This window comes from Dermacentor silvarum, chromosome 10 (assembly GCF_013339745.2).
Source record: "Dermacentor silvarum isolate Dsil-2018 chromosome 10, BIME_Dsil_1.4, whole genome shotgun sequence".
In the NCBI taxonomy this organism is placed as follows: Eukaryota; Metazoa; Arthropoda; class Arachnida; order Ixodida; family Ixodidae; genus Dermacentor; species Dermacentor silvarum.
The window spans coordinates 105,795,139-105,809,268 of NC_051163.1; the positions used below are offsets into that span (position 1 = coordinate 105,795,139).

A 14,130-nucleotide genomic window follows, 5' to 3' on the forward strand; every position below is an offset into this window, starting at 1 on the left:
TACCCTGGAGCAGAGGAATAGAGCTTAAATATATATTAAATAAAAGAGGAGATGCTTACCTTTGTAGCCGGCGTTTCTAGTTATAGCCTAAACGTTGTGCATCCGCTCAAAAAACCCTAAAATTCTCTTCCCCTTAAAAATTTGACCCTCCTTGATCCCCAACATGTGGTCCATAGGACATTTTCAAAGCCTGCAGTATCAGTAAGAGCAAGCTTTGATGTTTTTACAACAATTGTCCCATACCGACGATATCCATAAGACCACAGTCCGCTGGATGGTGCTGCCGGATATACGATAAGCGTATCCGCGCCGAGATGGGAGAACAAAGGGAAAGAAAAGCACAACTGTCACGAACCACGGCCGCTGGATAAAAAAAAGAAAGTGTGGCCTGCCGCGTTAGGCGGGCTGCCACGGGAGCGAACGTGACAGCCATAGATGCATTCGCGCCTGCTTGGCTGGCCCGAACGGTGCTACCTGTGGGGGATGGGACGCGTCGGCATCCACGGGCGACGGCCTTCCTCACACGTTCTTGACATTTTTCAAGCGAAGCTTGTATTTGCTCACAAGTTTAGGTGGCATTGTAGTCACGCAAAAACTCACGTGCGGCGCATACCCGCATTGGATATGCAGGTATCAAATAGGGATAAGCGGGTAAGAGCCAGAGACAAGAAAGAAAGAAAGAAAGAAAGAAAGAAAGAAAGAAAGAAAGAAAGAAAGAAAGAAAGAAAGAAAGAAAGAAAGAAAGAAAGAAAGAACGAGCCGGTGCGGGAAAAGCTGAGCCGGCGCCGGCTCACATGACGCGTCTGTCTGCGGCGACTGCTCCGAATGCGTCCACGCGTTGCCTCTCGCGATCTCCTAATTAGCGAGGAAGTCGCCCCACACTTCGCTCCGCTTGCAACGTGCCGCACGAGACAGATTGTCCGCGCCAGCCAATATATCTCGAAATGAAAACACGTATAGAGCTGCGCTCAAATTTCGTATTAGGGAGTATCGTAATCGTCGGTGAATTTTTTCTCCTTCAGAAGTTAACGGCACGCGTCAATTAACAGGGCCCAACAAGTTCACCGAGGTCTATAACCGCTTCGGCTTTGCGGCGGAGCTGATAACGCACAACGCGTCCAAGGTGTTCGTGGATGCGTGTGCGGCCTTTGACATTGAGCACCGCAAGACAACCACGTATTACCCACAAGCCACCCGACCGAGCGCACTAACCGGAACCTCCAGCCTTTGGTCGCGGCCTGTGCCCGGCAACACAGGGATTGGGATGTTTGTCTCAACGAGATAGGCTTCTTGCAGTCCACGGTGAATCGTTCAACTGGGTATTTATGTATTCACAAAGAGAATACATAAATTATTTACTGATTTATTATTTATTTTTTAACAAAATTGTAATTTACGTTAATTTACTAATTTATTACTTTAGAAAATTCCAATTAAACTATTTAAAATTTATTACCTTCTAGCTTGCTCTCAATTTAAAACGCACATGTTTTCCTATTAGAAAAAAAATGTATCCAACATCAGTTTGTTTCATTCGATAATTTCAACTGTTCCCTCACAATACTTTTTCCCTCAAGTTTTCTGCCCCCGCCCCACCCGTTTCACCACCGGCTTCTTGGGCTGTGTTCCAATTCTTTCCATCATCGTAGACAGTCTACTTTGACGTCTACGAAGACAGCCAACACAGCTTCGAGGCCAAGTAATGGAACGCGTTTCGAGCCGTCTGGAAGACGCTTCTGCGACGTGACGCCACCTCGCGGCGACAGAAAGAAAGTTGAGAAAAGCAGACATTAGTTCGGTATTTTAAGTATTTTAGCCTGCGAACCCATGAAAAACATGATGTGACTTACATTTAGGGTACAGAAAAGCGTGTCTACGTTTTTGTGTGCGCAGACAACCTTCCCGTCGAGTTTCTACGTCCTGCCCAGTCGCCATCTTGTTTAGACAGGAAAGTAGCCTGCATCGTTCTTGACTTCGATGCTGTCTTCGCGATGCTGTCTACTTTGACATCTTCGTGAGAATTGGAACGAGACTTAAGATGGCCGCTGTCCGCTTAGCTGTCTATTTAGCCGTCTAAGGCGAGTATTGGAACACACCCTTGGCCAGTCTTCCTGTAGTGGGTATACGCCATGGTATAGGAAGCAAGCAAGTGATCAATTGCCGGGCTCTTGGATAATTCCGCGTAGTGGGCCAGTGCTGTCATTTGGGAAACAAGCAAGCGAGCAGTAGTCGGTGAGAGAAGAAGAAAATGAGACACACGCCAGCCTCTGCGTTGGACCTGATCGTGTCCCCGCCCTCCCGGCTCTGCCGGCGTCGTGTAGTGATAGATGCAATCACCGACGCGTCAAGCACCAAGTCCGCACCTCACTACGCTGCGTTCGTGGTCCTCGTTGCATCCTGCATGTCCGCGTCGCTGCTGGTGACGCCCGCTGTCTTGTTCCGGCTGCTAGGGAGCGCTGGCTGCGGCGCCCGGTGCTTCTCGCTCGAGCAAGACCTGCTCGTCTCCATCGATCACAGCGTGCACCCGTGCGACGACTTCTACCGGTTGGTTTCGGCACGTTGCGTCTAATTAGCTCCGTTGACTTTTGTACGCGAGGCCAAGAAAATAGCCTGCTTATCAGGCTTTTTTCTCCTATATTCAAATTACAATCCGACACTATCACGTCTGTAGGTTGTAGTTAAGTCATACTTTGCGATTTTTCTGACAAATTTTACTTTGAGAAATTCAATTTTTGTTCACTATAGCGCCTTACGCTACGCGAAGGGCCTGCCCGGTCGGGGTGGTTCGGGATGATATTGTTCGACATGATTATTTCCACCAACGACGGCGGCGCTCACGCCGACACCGACGCCGGATTTTCTGCGACACGGGGCCCTTAAGGCTTTCGTGTTAAAAGTTGACAGTCACTTAAGCATACGCTCAAGAGGATGAAGGCCGAAAGCCTGTGCGCTGTCGATACATTCATTAAATTACTTGACATTCTCATTCGAATTTTTTGTTGGATCTATTACTTGTTTTTTCCCGCCAAAGGTCGTGGGAGTCTACCTCAATTAACTTCGCTCTTATTAGCACCAAAGTCTGTGGGTTCAATTCCCACCAAAAGTCGTGGGCTCGGATACCTTAATTAACCATATCTTTATTAACTGTGTCCACTTAATTAACTTTGTCTTAAAAACAATAGACAGAGGAAGTTATCTTCGAAATCGTAGTTTCCACGGGACCCGCCATGGTAGCTTACTTCTATGGTGTTCTCCTGCAGAGCGCGAGCGAGGTTGTGGGTTCGATTTCCTGTCGCGGTGAACACACTTCGACGTGAATGGCATCCAAAAATTTTCACGCATTTAGATTTACGAGCATATTAAAGGGTCGCTGACACTGCCGTCCGACAGTTCTCAGTTCATCATCGAAACTGAGTAGAGTGCCCAATGTAATTATAGACACAAGAAATGGGGCTCTCAGCGCACATTCTAACTCGAAATTTCAGTTTCACATCACTGCCCCTCAACCCGCCCTACCGACAGGTACCGAAACAGCTACCACAATTCCATGGCTGTGTGACGCCGAGAAAGCAGGGACCACCGCTGGGTCGTCCGAAATCGCATCGGTCGTCGTGCTCCGCCCGTCATGACACCCAACGACCCAGCAAGGGCGTCGCCATTGACTAGCCTCGCAATTCGGTCACTAGCACGATTAAAATCAACAGAAAACCTCCGAGATGCATATACAAAACCAAAACGACGCATGACCGCCATGACGCATATGACGCTCCGGCAATCAGCTCCGGTGTTTGCAATATATAAAAGTATGACCTTCGAGATTGAGATTTGGTTTTGCTATCTGAGAGAGCCATTTAACGGTGATGTCAATTCATTTCATCACCATTTAGTGTCGCCAGATTCGTTTACGGTTCAACTGCGACATAAAACAAAATCAAATGCAAATCAAATCCAATGCGCTCGAAGTTAGCCAAAGTGCGGTGGAACGCGTAGTGTTTTAGCATGCAATGCATAATACAAGCTCGAAAATGTGTGTGGCTCCTTAAAGAAACTCCAGTTGGTCATAATAAACCACACCCTTTCTCATAAAGGGCAAAGATTGACAAACGACGGCTTGCTGGTTGCTCGTGTGTAGGAAGTGAACCTCGAGAAGGCGGGCGCAGTCTTCAAAGATTTCACGACCTCATTCTCGCGTAATTGATGTGCATGTTGTGCAGCTGTACCATTTGAAACAGTATTGGTAGAACACGAAGTGCAACCACACAAATTGCGTATAGACCATGAAACAAACCGCGTTTAGATGATTTTGCTGCGTTGCGGAGTGGAGTTGCGGTACTAGGGATGGTCGATTATATTTTTACTTCATTAACAATTATTCATTCATCATTTTAGCCTATAACTGATTAATCACTTTCGATGCAGGGCTTTTATTGAATTTATATATTAATCAAAATTTTTGCCGGGCACTTTTCAAAAGGCTGCAACACTCTTGTAGGACCCAATTTTCATGTTTGAGAGGTGGAACCAAGTTTGAATCACAAATGTATAAGCGTTTCATAGAGTACAATCTTTAACTTATTAAAGGCTAAATATAGTTGGCACTAGTGGAATTTGAACAGACAAACAATATATGCTATAAAACTGCAGTTAGTGCAGAACTAAATAAGATACTGGGCACTAGTGAATCGCTTTACAGTACAGTTAAAAGGAATAAGAAATATAGCAAAAGGGAAAGATGGAGTCTAACGGAAATATGCAGGTAATTGCAATATTCACAGGGAAAAGAAAATTACTGGTTTAGGATTTTAAACCATATGCGCTTTTCTACAGAGCGAGGGAATGTCAATTGGCTGGGATGTTTGAGTGAAACCGACACCTTCTTTGAATGGCTACACAATTACCAGTAAGCGAGTATAGATGCTCGGACGCTATAGATTTGCTGCAATCAACATGAACTCCATCGCTATGTCAAAATACACGCTCCAAACCGGCGCGCATGCTGTGCCTCGTCTTTAGTGGACTAGTAGTGGCACGACGAGGTTGCTGGGTTCCTATAGTGTGCCTCGAATTGCGAGAGCATTTCAGACCTCCGGCTTCGGGTACGCCTTGGTGGCGTGTGCGGTGTGAGGGAAGAGTGGGGAAGCGCTCGGCTCTGCTCGGCTCTGCTCGGTTCGGCATCTCTCGGGACTCGGTAAAACAGTCGACAGTCGCTCTACCACAACCGCACCGTCATTGCTCGCGCGCCACCACTCCAGTACGATTTCAAAATTTTGGCGCCACTCCTATGAAACTCCCGAAAACGATTAATCGAACAGGTCTAATCGATTAACTGGAATAAATCAAAGGTGGACATCGGTGAAGATTGTAGGTTTTGCGGGATATATTTATTCGAGTAATCTTTCATCGATATTACCAATCCTTTTAGGGGCACGTTTGTTCCCGAATGCCAACTTATTGCTCTTTGGGACGCACGTGCTGTCGCGCACAAACTTTGGAGTGTCTGAAGGTGTGGTAGAGGAAGGACGGGCCTCTTCTTCTCCTGCCGCCATCTCCCCCTGCGGCGGCTGCTTAACACCTCCTAGTATCGTTGCGCTGCTGGAGAAAGCTCCGATGGTGGGAGAGGAGGACGGCAGTTCCGTTCCCTGCCGGCGTTCACTACGCTGGTGACAACACACTTTGGTTGAATCGGCTTATATGCAGAGACGATTTTATATTCGGTTCATGGTCGCTGCCGTCTTGGGCTGTTACACTAACAATTTCTAAGTTTTATGAGGAGTGAAGTCACGTAACATGGTCATGAAACGCTTACCGCATTTATACAACTATTTCCATGCTTGCAAATCGACTGTAGTAACGTACACTTCATTGTTAAAAACAGGAAACAGCAGCGTTAACAGCCCAAGATGGCGAAACCTTCCCTAAAATAGTCTATAGCCACCTGTAGATGTTTCCTAGAGGGGAACATAGAACCTCCTCACTGGACTGCTGCACGGGGTTACAAAGGCATGCGCGCTGCAGATTCGGCATTTCTTTTGCGCGGGGGTGGGGGGGGGGAGGTGGAGAGGAGGGGGGGCGCATGCCTATTTACAACAGTACAAATGGCAATATGGCGAACTCTACTGCCGCTATATTCAAATGGTTTCTGCAACCGCTAGAGGTCTATACTAGCATCACATTTGTGCTGGTTAACGGCTCTGTTCTCTACGAAACAGACCATTTCTCGATTTCAGAAGGGCGCTACTCTACACAGCACATTTGCCCTGCTAATGGAGGCAAATGTCATCGTTCAAACAAAGAAGTGCTGGCTGTGTATGTTGGGACTCGTCTCTTGCGAATGGTTTCATTATGAGAGCCACGTCTACATCTTGCGTGCCGTAATACAAGCAAATCGTTGTTTAGCACGCTTTAGTTAGGCAAACTGCATCGCAGTATAGCTATATCTTTAGAATTATCAAATGGGTCTATTAAGAAATCGCACAACAAACGCTGTCTAAATATCCGCGCGGCAACAAATATACGCCTTCAATCGCATAATTTCCTCAATAAAGCGAATAGCTTTCGAAAAATGTTCGGCTATTAGCTTACTTGGGCAGTCATTCTGTATGGTTTTTGCACTATTTTCTAAATTTATTGAAGGCTTCGCGCGTGGCTTATGAACGTACCTTATTTTCAACCTTCAGGCATGTGTGCGGCGGCTGGGAATCCGTGCGCAAGCGTCGCCACGACGTCCCGGTGTTTCAAGTACCGGCGCTACGCCGACCGCCAAGTGATCAGCACGCTGCTTGGCCGCAGTATCCCCCGAGGTTCCAAGAGCGCACTCGACAAGGCGGCTGTGTTTCTGCTGAACTGCCTTGGACAGGTACGGTGACACTCTGTATTACAAACTGATCGAGCAGATATGAACATTTTTCTGGTGTTTTACATATCCAGGTAAAAGAACGTTTAGCAGCGTTTCTTTTACTTATTAGGGGCGTTCGATCGAATACTGATATTTCGTAATAGAATCGAATACGTATATTCTCGCAAAGAAGCCTTCGAGTACCGAATCTAGTGCTCAATCTTTTCTCATCCCTAAACAAAGGAAAGTATTCATAATGAGAAAAAGTAAGTTGTGCAGACACGGATACAAGAGGAGAGAAGAGGACAACACGAACGCCAAAGGAAAGTATACTGGTTGCCTTAAATTCCACTAATAATAATAAAATATGAACTTACTTTTTCATGTTATTTCACACATATATATTTCTGTTCACAACTGTAATTTCGGGCAGCCGAGCAATCTGTAGAGGAGAAACAATTGAAACAAGATCCTATATGGCGCATTTTATCAAAATGGTAGTAATGAAACAGAAATATAGAGACCGTCACCCGTTCTTAAATACCAAAGTACAATACTGGAGCACCGCATATTCTTCTAAATAGATGCAAAAATTGTGAGATTGTCCATGTAATAAATTGCCTAAATCTAAAAAATAAGATCATAGTACAAAGGAGAGACGTTCTTATTAAATGACCGGAAATTTTGGAGCACAAGTTAGCTACTCCATGCATTAGCACAACAGAGCTACCGTTACCTTGGAACAGGATACTTTGTAGCAGTCGCAAATTTCATCCGGCATTATCCCTGCAGGCTCGAATAAGTGTTGCTATCCTTTATATTCGAAAGCAAGCGAATATTCGACAACTTCAAATAATATATTCTCGGATCGAATACGAATCATACAGCAAAGGCTCTTGAACTTGTTCCAGAAAATTTAAATATTTGCAGAACGCTACTATTTATTTTATTTTTGTTGAATACCGTAATAAAAACCTAGGTGGTTTCTATAACGGCTGGAAAATAAAGGGACAACTGACTGTATTCCAGACAGGTTCCAAACTGAAAAAAATGGTAATGAACCTTTGAACCGTTGAACTAAGTTAAACGCCTTTGGCATAAAAGTATAGTTGAACGTAAAGCTTATTTCGTAAACCTACCACAGGGAACTGGCTTAAGGCGGTTTTATGCCCCATGCCTTGGGACTGACTTATCAAGGCATGAGAAGTCAGTCCCTTCCCATGCCGATTAAAAAGGTCTAAAATCACTTCAACTTGATGCCCATAAAGGCGCTCCGTCTGTGGCTTTAGCAAAACTAAAAAAAATCATCTACAAATCTAAAAACGTGTAAAACCTTCCCGCCTTCTTTAAAAGCATGGTCAAGTGCGCGGTCGACCTGGGATAAAAAAATGTCGCATAAAATTTCGCCTTTATGGGCATCAAGTTGAAGTGATTTTAGACCTTTTTAATCGGCATGGGAAGGGACCGACCTTCACCCATGAACTTCCCACGCAGAACTGCCCCCAGTTTTTAGACAGTAACTTTAGTTTTCTAACGAACATATGTGCTGGTCTTATAGACCTCGGGCTAGGAAGGGGATCCTACCTTTTGACTCCTCTCACTCTGAGATAGTGAAAAGAGCCATAGCTTCTCTTTGCCTCGAGTCCTCGCTTAGGAAATTGTGCCACCACACGATGCAGGATAGCTTCCAAGCGCAGGTGAAAAAAAATTGCTGGTGGCAGGTTTCCCTCCAACAGTCATCTCTGCGGTTGCTGAGGGTCTGTTGCATAAGTTTAAGAAAGGACAAAGGACAAAGATTTCGGCGGGAAGAAACGTGCGCTTGAGGTCGTTCCGTACATCCACAAAGTTTCGCATAACCTCAAGAAGGTGGCCAATAGACACGAAGTTGGAGTGGTTTTTTCTGCCCCCAACAAACTCGACCGACTTTGCCCCCGCATAGCCACAGCAGGCGAAACAAGGCGAGGTTGCCGTCAGAACCACCTTTCGCCCTATCTCAGCTGCACCTGCGGAGTTGTTCATGAAATTCCTTTGCTCTGTGGCAAAAGATATATCGGTCAAACAGGAAGGTGTGCTAATGCCCGATTTAGAGAACACGCCTTGAATATTAAAAAGAAGGAGCGAACGCATTTGGTGGATCACGTGAACTCTTGCGGATGTGAGGCATTATTTTTTGACGCGAGGATTCTTGGTAGGAGCCACAATGAGCAGGCCCGCTTGTTACTGGAAGCTTATCACATAAAAAAGAGGGGGGAAAGTTGCATCAGTGAACCTTCTTTAATTCTCTACGCAAAAGAGTTTAGATACCTCGACGCGCATGTAAATTAGTCAGCCATTTCTTATACATTGTCTTTATGATGTGTTTTTTTTTTCTTATGGTGTTTTTTTTTCGTTTTCATGTACGTTTCGGCGCATGTGCCTTTTTCATATATATTTGATGACGACGTCGTGGAATAAACAGTTGAAAGTAGCGCCTGTCCTGCGTTTGACCTCCCTTTGGTGCCTTGTCTCTTGTTTGCGCTCTAAAATGTTTATCAAGTATGCACCAACTAGGCCCACAGAAAGTTCTTCCAAAACTTTACTACGCTTTCATACAGCTTCGCTTGGACATTCATGTTCGCAGGGCGGGATGATGGCCATTTTTTTTTTGTTCTTCTGCACTGCTCCAGGATTCGCTCAACTAGTCCACTGATTGTTGTAACATAGGCGCGAGTGCGACGGCTAACGAATACGCTGCAGTTGATGACGACGTGATCATAAATCAGGGTTGACGACAGACACATCGTCAAAGCGATTTTGGACTGAAATGGCGCGAATGCCTATACGAAGGCCACAGTGATGAGACCGGGTTATTTAACCAAGAATATTAATGGTGTATTTGGCTGAGCTTGGAGCAGCGCAACGTCAACGGTCAGCGCAGTAACAGCTTCTCAGCAGGAGAGCCGCTGCCGATCAAGAGCGCTCGACCCACTAGCGTTTTGATCCAGTAGCGCTGAACCCACTAGCGTCGCTCTGCTTCGCTACAATCGCAAGGAAGGCGACAGCGGAATTTTACGGTATCCAGCTTTAATTTGTGTTCATTCTGTGTTTTCCCTTGGAGCATTCCCTGCACCTCGGAGCAATAAGATCGGTTGCATTCGCACATTCAGTAAGATAAACCGTCCACAAAAAAAAAAAAAAATCAGCGGCTTATTTTACGAAATCTCTCGTGAATTCAGCTTAAATATATGTTTTATTTTGCTCTACCCTGTTGTGAGCAGTATGGTTGCGTGATCTTTCCAACGAAGTGACCGTTATAACGAAGGATTTTGGAAGTCCCAAGCAGTTTGTTATATAGGCGTTTTACTGCCATTCATCCAACTCAAACCATGGTGCTCCTGGATAAGACCTACACGTTTGCAATTTGTTGGAGAAATTCCGTGCTTACCTGGCTATGGCACCCCTGCGTTTGGCACGCGGTGTCCATAAATGACTGAAAGAGACAAGGGCAGTAAGACAGAAAGATCTCCATTCCTTTTCACCACGGCGGATCTTGTCCGTCTTCATAAGGAGCGCTAGTGCATGAGATTGAGGCAAGCGTAGGAGCCCAAGCTGTTTACGACTGAGGCGGGCTCGAGCGAGTTAGAGCAATCTTTGGCGCCACCATTATGGGGTTCATTTCTGTAGCCTAGTTCCGAAACACCCTTTGCAAAACAAATGGACGCATTAGGAATAGGGAGCGAGTTGTACCATAAGTTAAGCATGTGAGCTTACTAATGCGCGAATAAATGTATATCTTGTGTATTGGTTACGTCATATCTGTACCCAACCACTCTCCGCAAAACGCACAATACGGTTGCCACACTGCGGCTGCGTCCCATGACACAGCCCGATATCTTTTTTTTTTCTTTCGCTACCTGCGTCCATTATTGCGGCTTGTTTAAAACGACTGTCCACCTGCTAGTTAATGGAATATAACGATTGGTGTCCCTGTACATGCTACACAAAAGGCGGCGCGGTTGCGCGCCCGTTTTCACCTGCCACTCGCGTCCCTATTCGCCAGAACACAGTCACGTGCGCTGAAAGCACCCTTCTTGCAGGAAAGCCAACTTCACTGCTGAGCTGCCGCCCTCCCCATCACTGCCGCCGACCACCGCGTCTCACTATATGGTAGTCTGGAAATATCTTGCGTGTTGCTCTGCGTGTCATGTCGGTTCGTGGAGTCATGCAAGACTTTCTTTTTCGGATTCAGCAACGCAGAGTCCCGATTATTAGCTTATATTTATTTATCGCATTGCTTGCCGTCACTGCTGAGTGGCGGCTATGACAAGATGCTGAGCAACGAATTGCAAAGACCGGGCGGGGAAAGGAAAGCATCTAGCAGGGCAGCATAATACAGTTATGCAAACTGCGCCGTCCTAAAGTTCGCGCTGCAGCCATCTCCATGAGCTATTGCTTGCGATCACCTCAAGCTACGCAAAATTCTCTTTGGACATCTTGGATTATTTGACGATTAAAAATACAGCAAATTCGTAGCACTTTTATTAATCTGGGATCATTGTTGGCTCGAACAGTTTTATTATATCTGTAATACAAAAGTGTTGCTGCCATCAACGACGCGGAATGAACGACAGCGTGCCGTCACGGCCAGATCTAGCGTGTTTACTGCAGTGGATTTCCTGCATACCTTGAATGCTTCGGCACGCAGGATGGTGGACCTACTCGCAATTTGAATTAGCGTTGGGACATGCTATCCTCGTAATACAGATTTAACATTGTTTTTCATGACTTAGTAGCCACTTCAGTAGGGTTGCGAAACTTAGTCGATTATACCTTTAGGTTCATCTGACCACCCTACGAGTGGCCACTTACCTGTCACGCCGCGTCGGGTAATTATTGCAGGGTATGCACGAAGGTACCTCGGACATGAAGCAGTTCCTTCGGCAACTTGACCTGAAGTGGCCGAACCCTTCGCCCTCGAGTCGCGCCGACCTGCTGCGTTCCATGATCAAGGCGTCGCTGGGCGTAGGTCTGCCGTTGCTCTGGGGTTTCCACGTGGGCCGAGACCCGATGTTGCCGGCGCGCCAAAACGCCCTGTACATAGCGTTCGACAAGCGCGTGCTGAGCTGGATGGACGACGTTCTGAAACTCGCCAAGCGCCGCACGCTCCGTCTGTATCTGCGACGCTGTGCCGAAATTGTCGGTGGCGCTGGGCAGTCGTACGCGCTCATGATAGCCGACGTGGCCGCCACCCATAAAGAGCTGGCCAAACAGGTGCGTCACAGCAGGTTTCTTGCAGAGTGCGACAGTTTCTGTGTGGTGCGAGGCTCCGTTCCACAGAGCTTCCTGCAACAGTCACTAGAGCGAACTCGGGCGCTAGTGTCTGCGGAAGCTGCAAGTATATGGCCGTTCATCCATGCATGGGAATGGTGGAAGCATGCAAGAAGGTAAAGGAGGGAGCATTGCGTCACGCAGCCAGCCTTGGCCAGTGATCGCTCCCTGACGCCAGTCCCTTTGCTATTGCACAGCTCCGTGTAGGCACAACACGTGACCTCTCGGGTCAGGATAACAGCGCAGGAAAAGAGATTTGCCGAGACGTTTGGTGCCCGTAGGTTTTTAATCAATGCGTGCTTGTTCTGTGACATTTTGGAGGCTCTGCAGCGATGCATGCAGCGCGGGAACCCTAAAATTTACCGCGTGTTCTGACATGACTATCACATGTTGGGCCGACACGCTTGGCTTCAGTCGCGATGCGCGATGGTCCCTGCTAAAGTTTTCCTTCCTCCATGAATGGAACAGTGAGGGGCCGTACATGGATTGGGCAAGACTTCGTACCTCAGGTTTTAAATTGCTTAATGACTTGGTATATTCATGATATTCAACATTATATTGCGTTATAAATGTTACAATTAAGCAATAATATACACCTTCAAGAGCATAATTCCTTCGTAAAGGCTAAACATTCTACGCTTTCTTTTCCGGGTTTTGGTGCGTCTGTTCCCCGCTAGGTTGGCTGCTTGCCGACGAAGGTGCGCCGGTTATAGAGATAGTGCAATAGTAAAGTGTGCTGATGAAGGAGACAGCGTACACTGTACCCACCGCGGTCACGTAGTGGCTTTGGCTGTGCGCTGCTAAGCCTGAGGGCGCGGGATCGCATCGCGGCCTCGGTGGCCGCATATCTATTCTGGCGAAGTGCAAGAACACCCGTCTACCGTTCATTCTGCGCTCGTTAAAGAACCCCAAATGTTCAAATTTAATTTGGAGTCCTCCGCTATGGCGTGCTTCATAATGATATGGTGTTTTGGCATGAAAAAGCCCAGAGTGGATTTTTTTAGCGTATACGTGCCTCATAATGATATGGTGTTTTGGCATGAAAAAGCCCAGAGTGAATTTTTTTAGCGTATACAGTATAATCCTCAGTCGGGTGCATGAGTCACGTGAGCAGCTTAATTGGTGGGGGCTGATTCGCCGGTGAGCCTATGAAATCATTACGATGCCAAATATGTTTCACAGCATGGCCAGTTTTCTATAGCATTTAATTAACCACTTCACGAAAGCTTGGTTCTACATAGATTCCAAAATGTGCTTAGATCTACATAGTTGCAGATTCGGCATTAAGTGCAGTAGAAATGAAATAAAATGTAATCTTCCCAATTTTCAGGATCGGCCTAGAATTAGTGTGTCCGGCCTATATAGGAGTAAATACTTACTAACGTAGCTTGTGCTTGTTCTTGACCGTGCTTCCAGATACAGGACCTGTGGGACGAGTATTCGCCCCCGGCGTACCAAGCGCTCAACGACAGCGATCTGCGCCTCGCCATCAACAGCGAGCTGCCGGATGACTCGCAGCTGTGGTCCGACGACGCTGTGGTCAACCTGCATCCGCATCTGTACCAAGCGTTCGAACGCGACCAGCTGATGGCGGACGATTTGAGTCGCAAGAGGCTCAAGCTCTGGCTGGGCGCCTACGCCGTTTGGTCAGTGGCTCCGTTCGCCTCCAGGTTTCTCTACTACACCTTGCTCGACGACATTGGGTACGTTGACCTATGTTGATCAAACGCGGAACGTGCCCAGTCCAAGCAACGCAGGGCGCAATTCGGGCGTGAAATTTGTTATCGCTACACAGTCGCTATTAAGCACTTTATTGGGCAATTTTTGCGATACTGCCACACACCTCTGGTTCTGTTCATGTGGTGTAGTCCCAATGTAGACGTATACAGATCTGAATATTATGTTCTTGACGTAACGTGCAGTACAAGTGTTCGTCACTATTGTCAAATATATCGCCTTCAGTACAAAGAAATTGACCCAGACAACAC

The 14,130-nt window shown here is 46.7% G+C and overlaps 1 protein-coding gene across 1 annotated transcript; it reads left to right on the forward strand.

Moving 5' to 3' along the window:
• Window positions 1–2,248: 2,248 nt before the first annotated feature.
• On the forward strand, window positions 2,249–13,864 carry LOC125941086 (uncharacterized). Its single transcript, XM_049658018.1, has 3 exons — window positions 2,249–2,544; window positions 6,634–6,856; window positions 13,559–13,864. Exons 1-3 carry the CDS (start codon window positions 2,249–2,251, stop codon window positions 13,862–13,864), a joined length of 825 nt encoding a protein of 274 aa, XP_049513975.1.
• The last annotated feature ends 266 nt before the right edge of the window (window positions 13,865–14,130 follow it).

Excerpts from the sequence above, each read along its gene's own strand:
- LOC125941086 (XM_049658018.1), top strand. The coding sequence starts at position 2,249 with ATGAGACACACGCCAGCCTCTGCGTTGGACCTGATCGTGTCCCCGCCC. Across the intron at positions 2,545-6,633 it reads CCGTGCGACGACTTCTACCG|GCTTCGCGCGTGGCTTATGA; the intron begins GTTGGTTTCGGC and ends AATTTATTGAAG. Across the intron at positions 6,857-13,558 it reads TGCTGAACTGCCTTGGACAG|ATACAGGACCTGTGGGACGA; the intron begins GTACGGTGACAC and ends CCGTGCTTCCAG.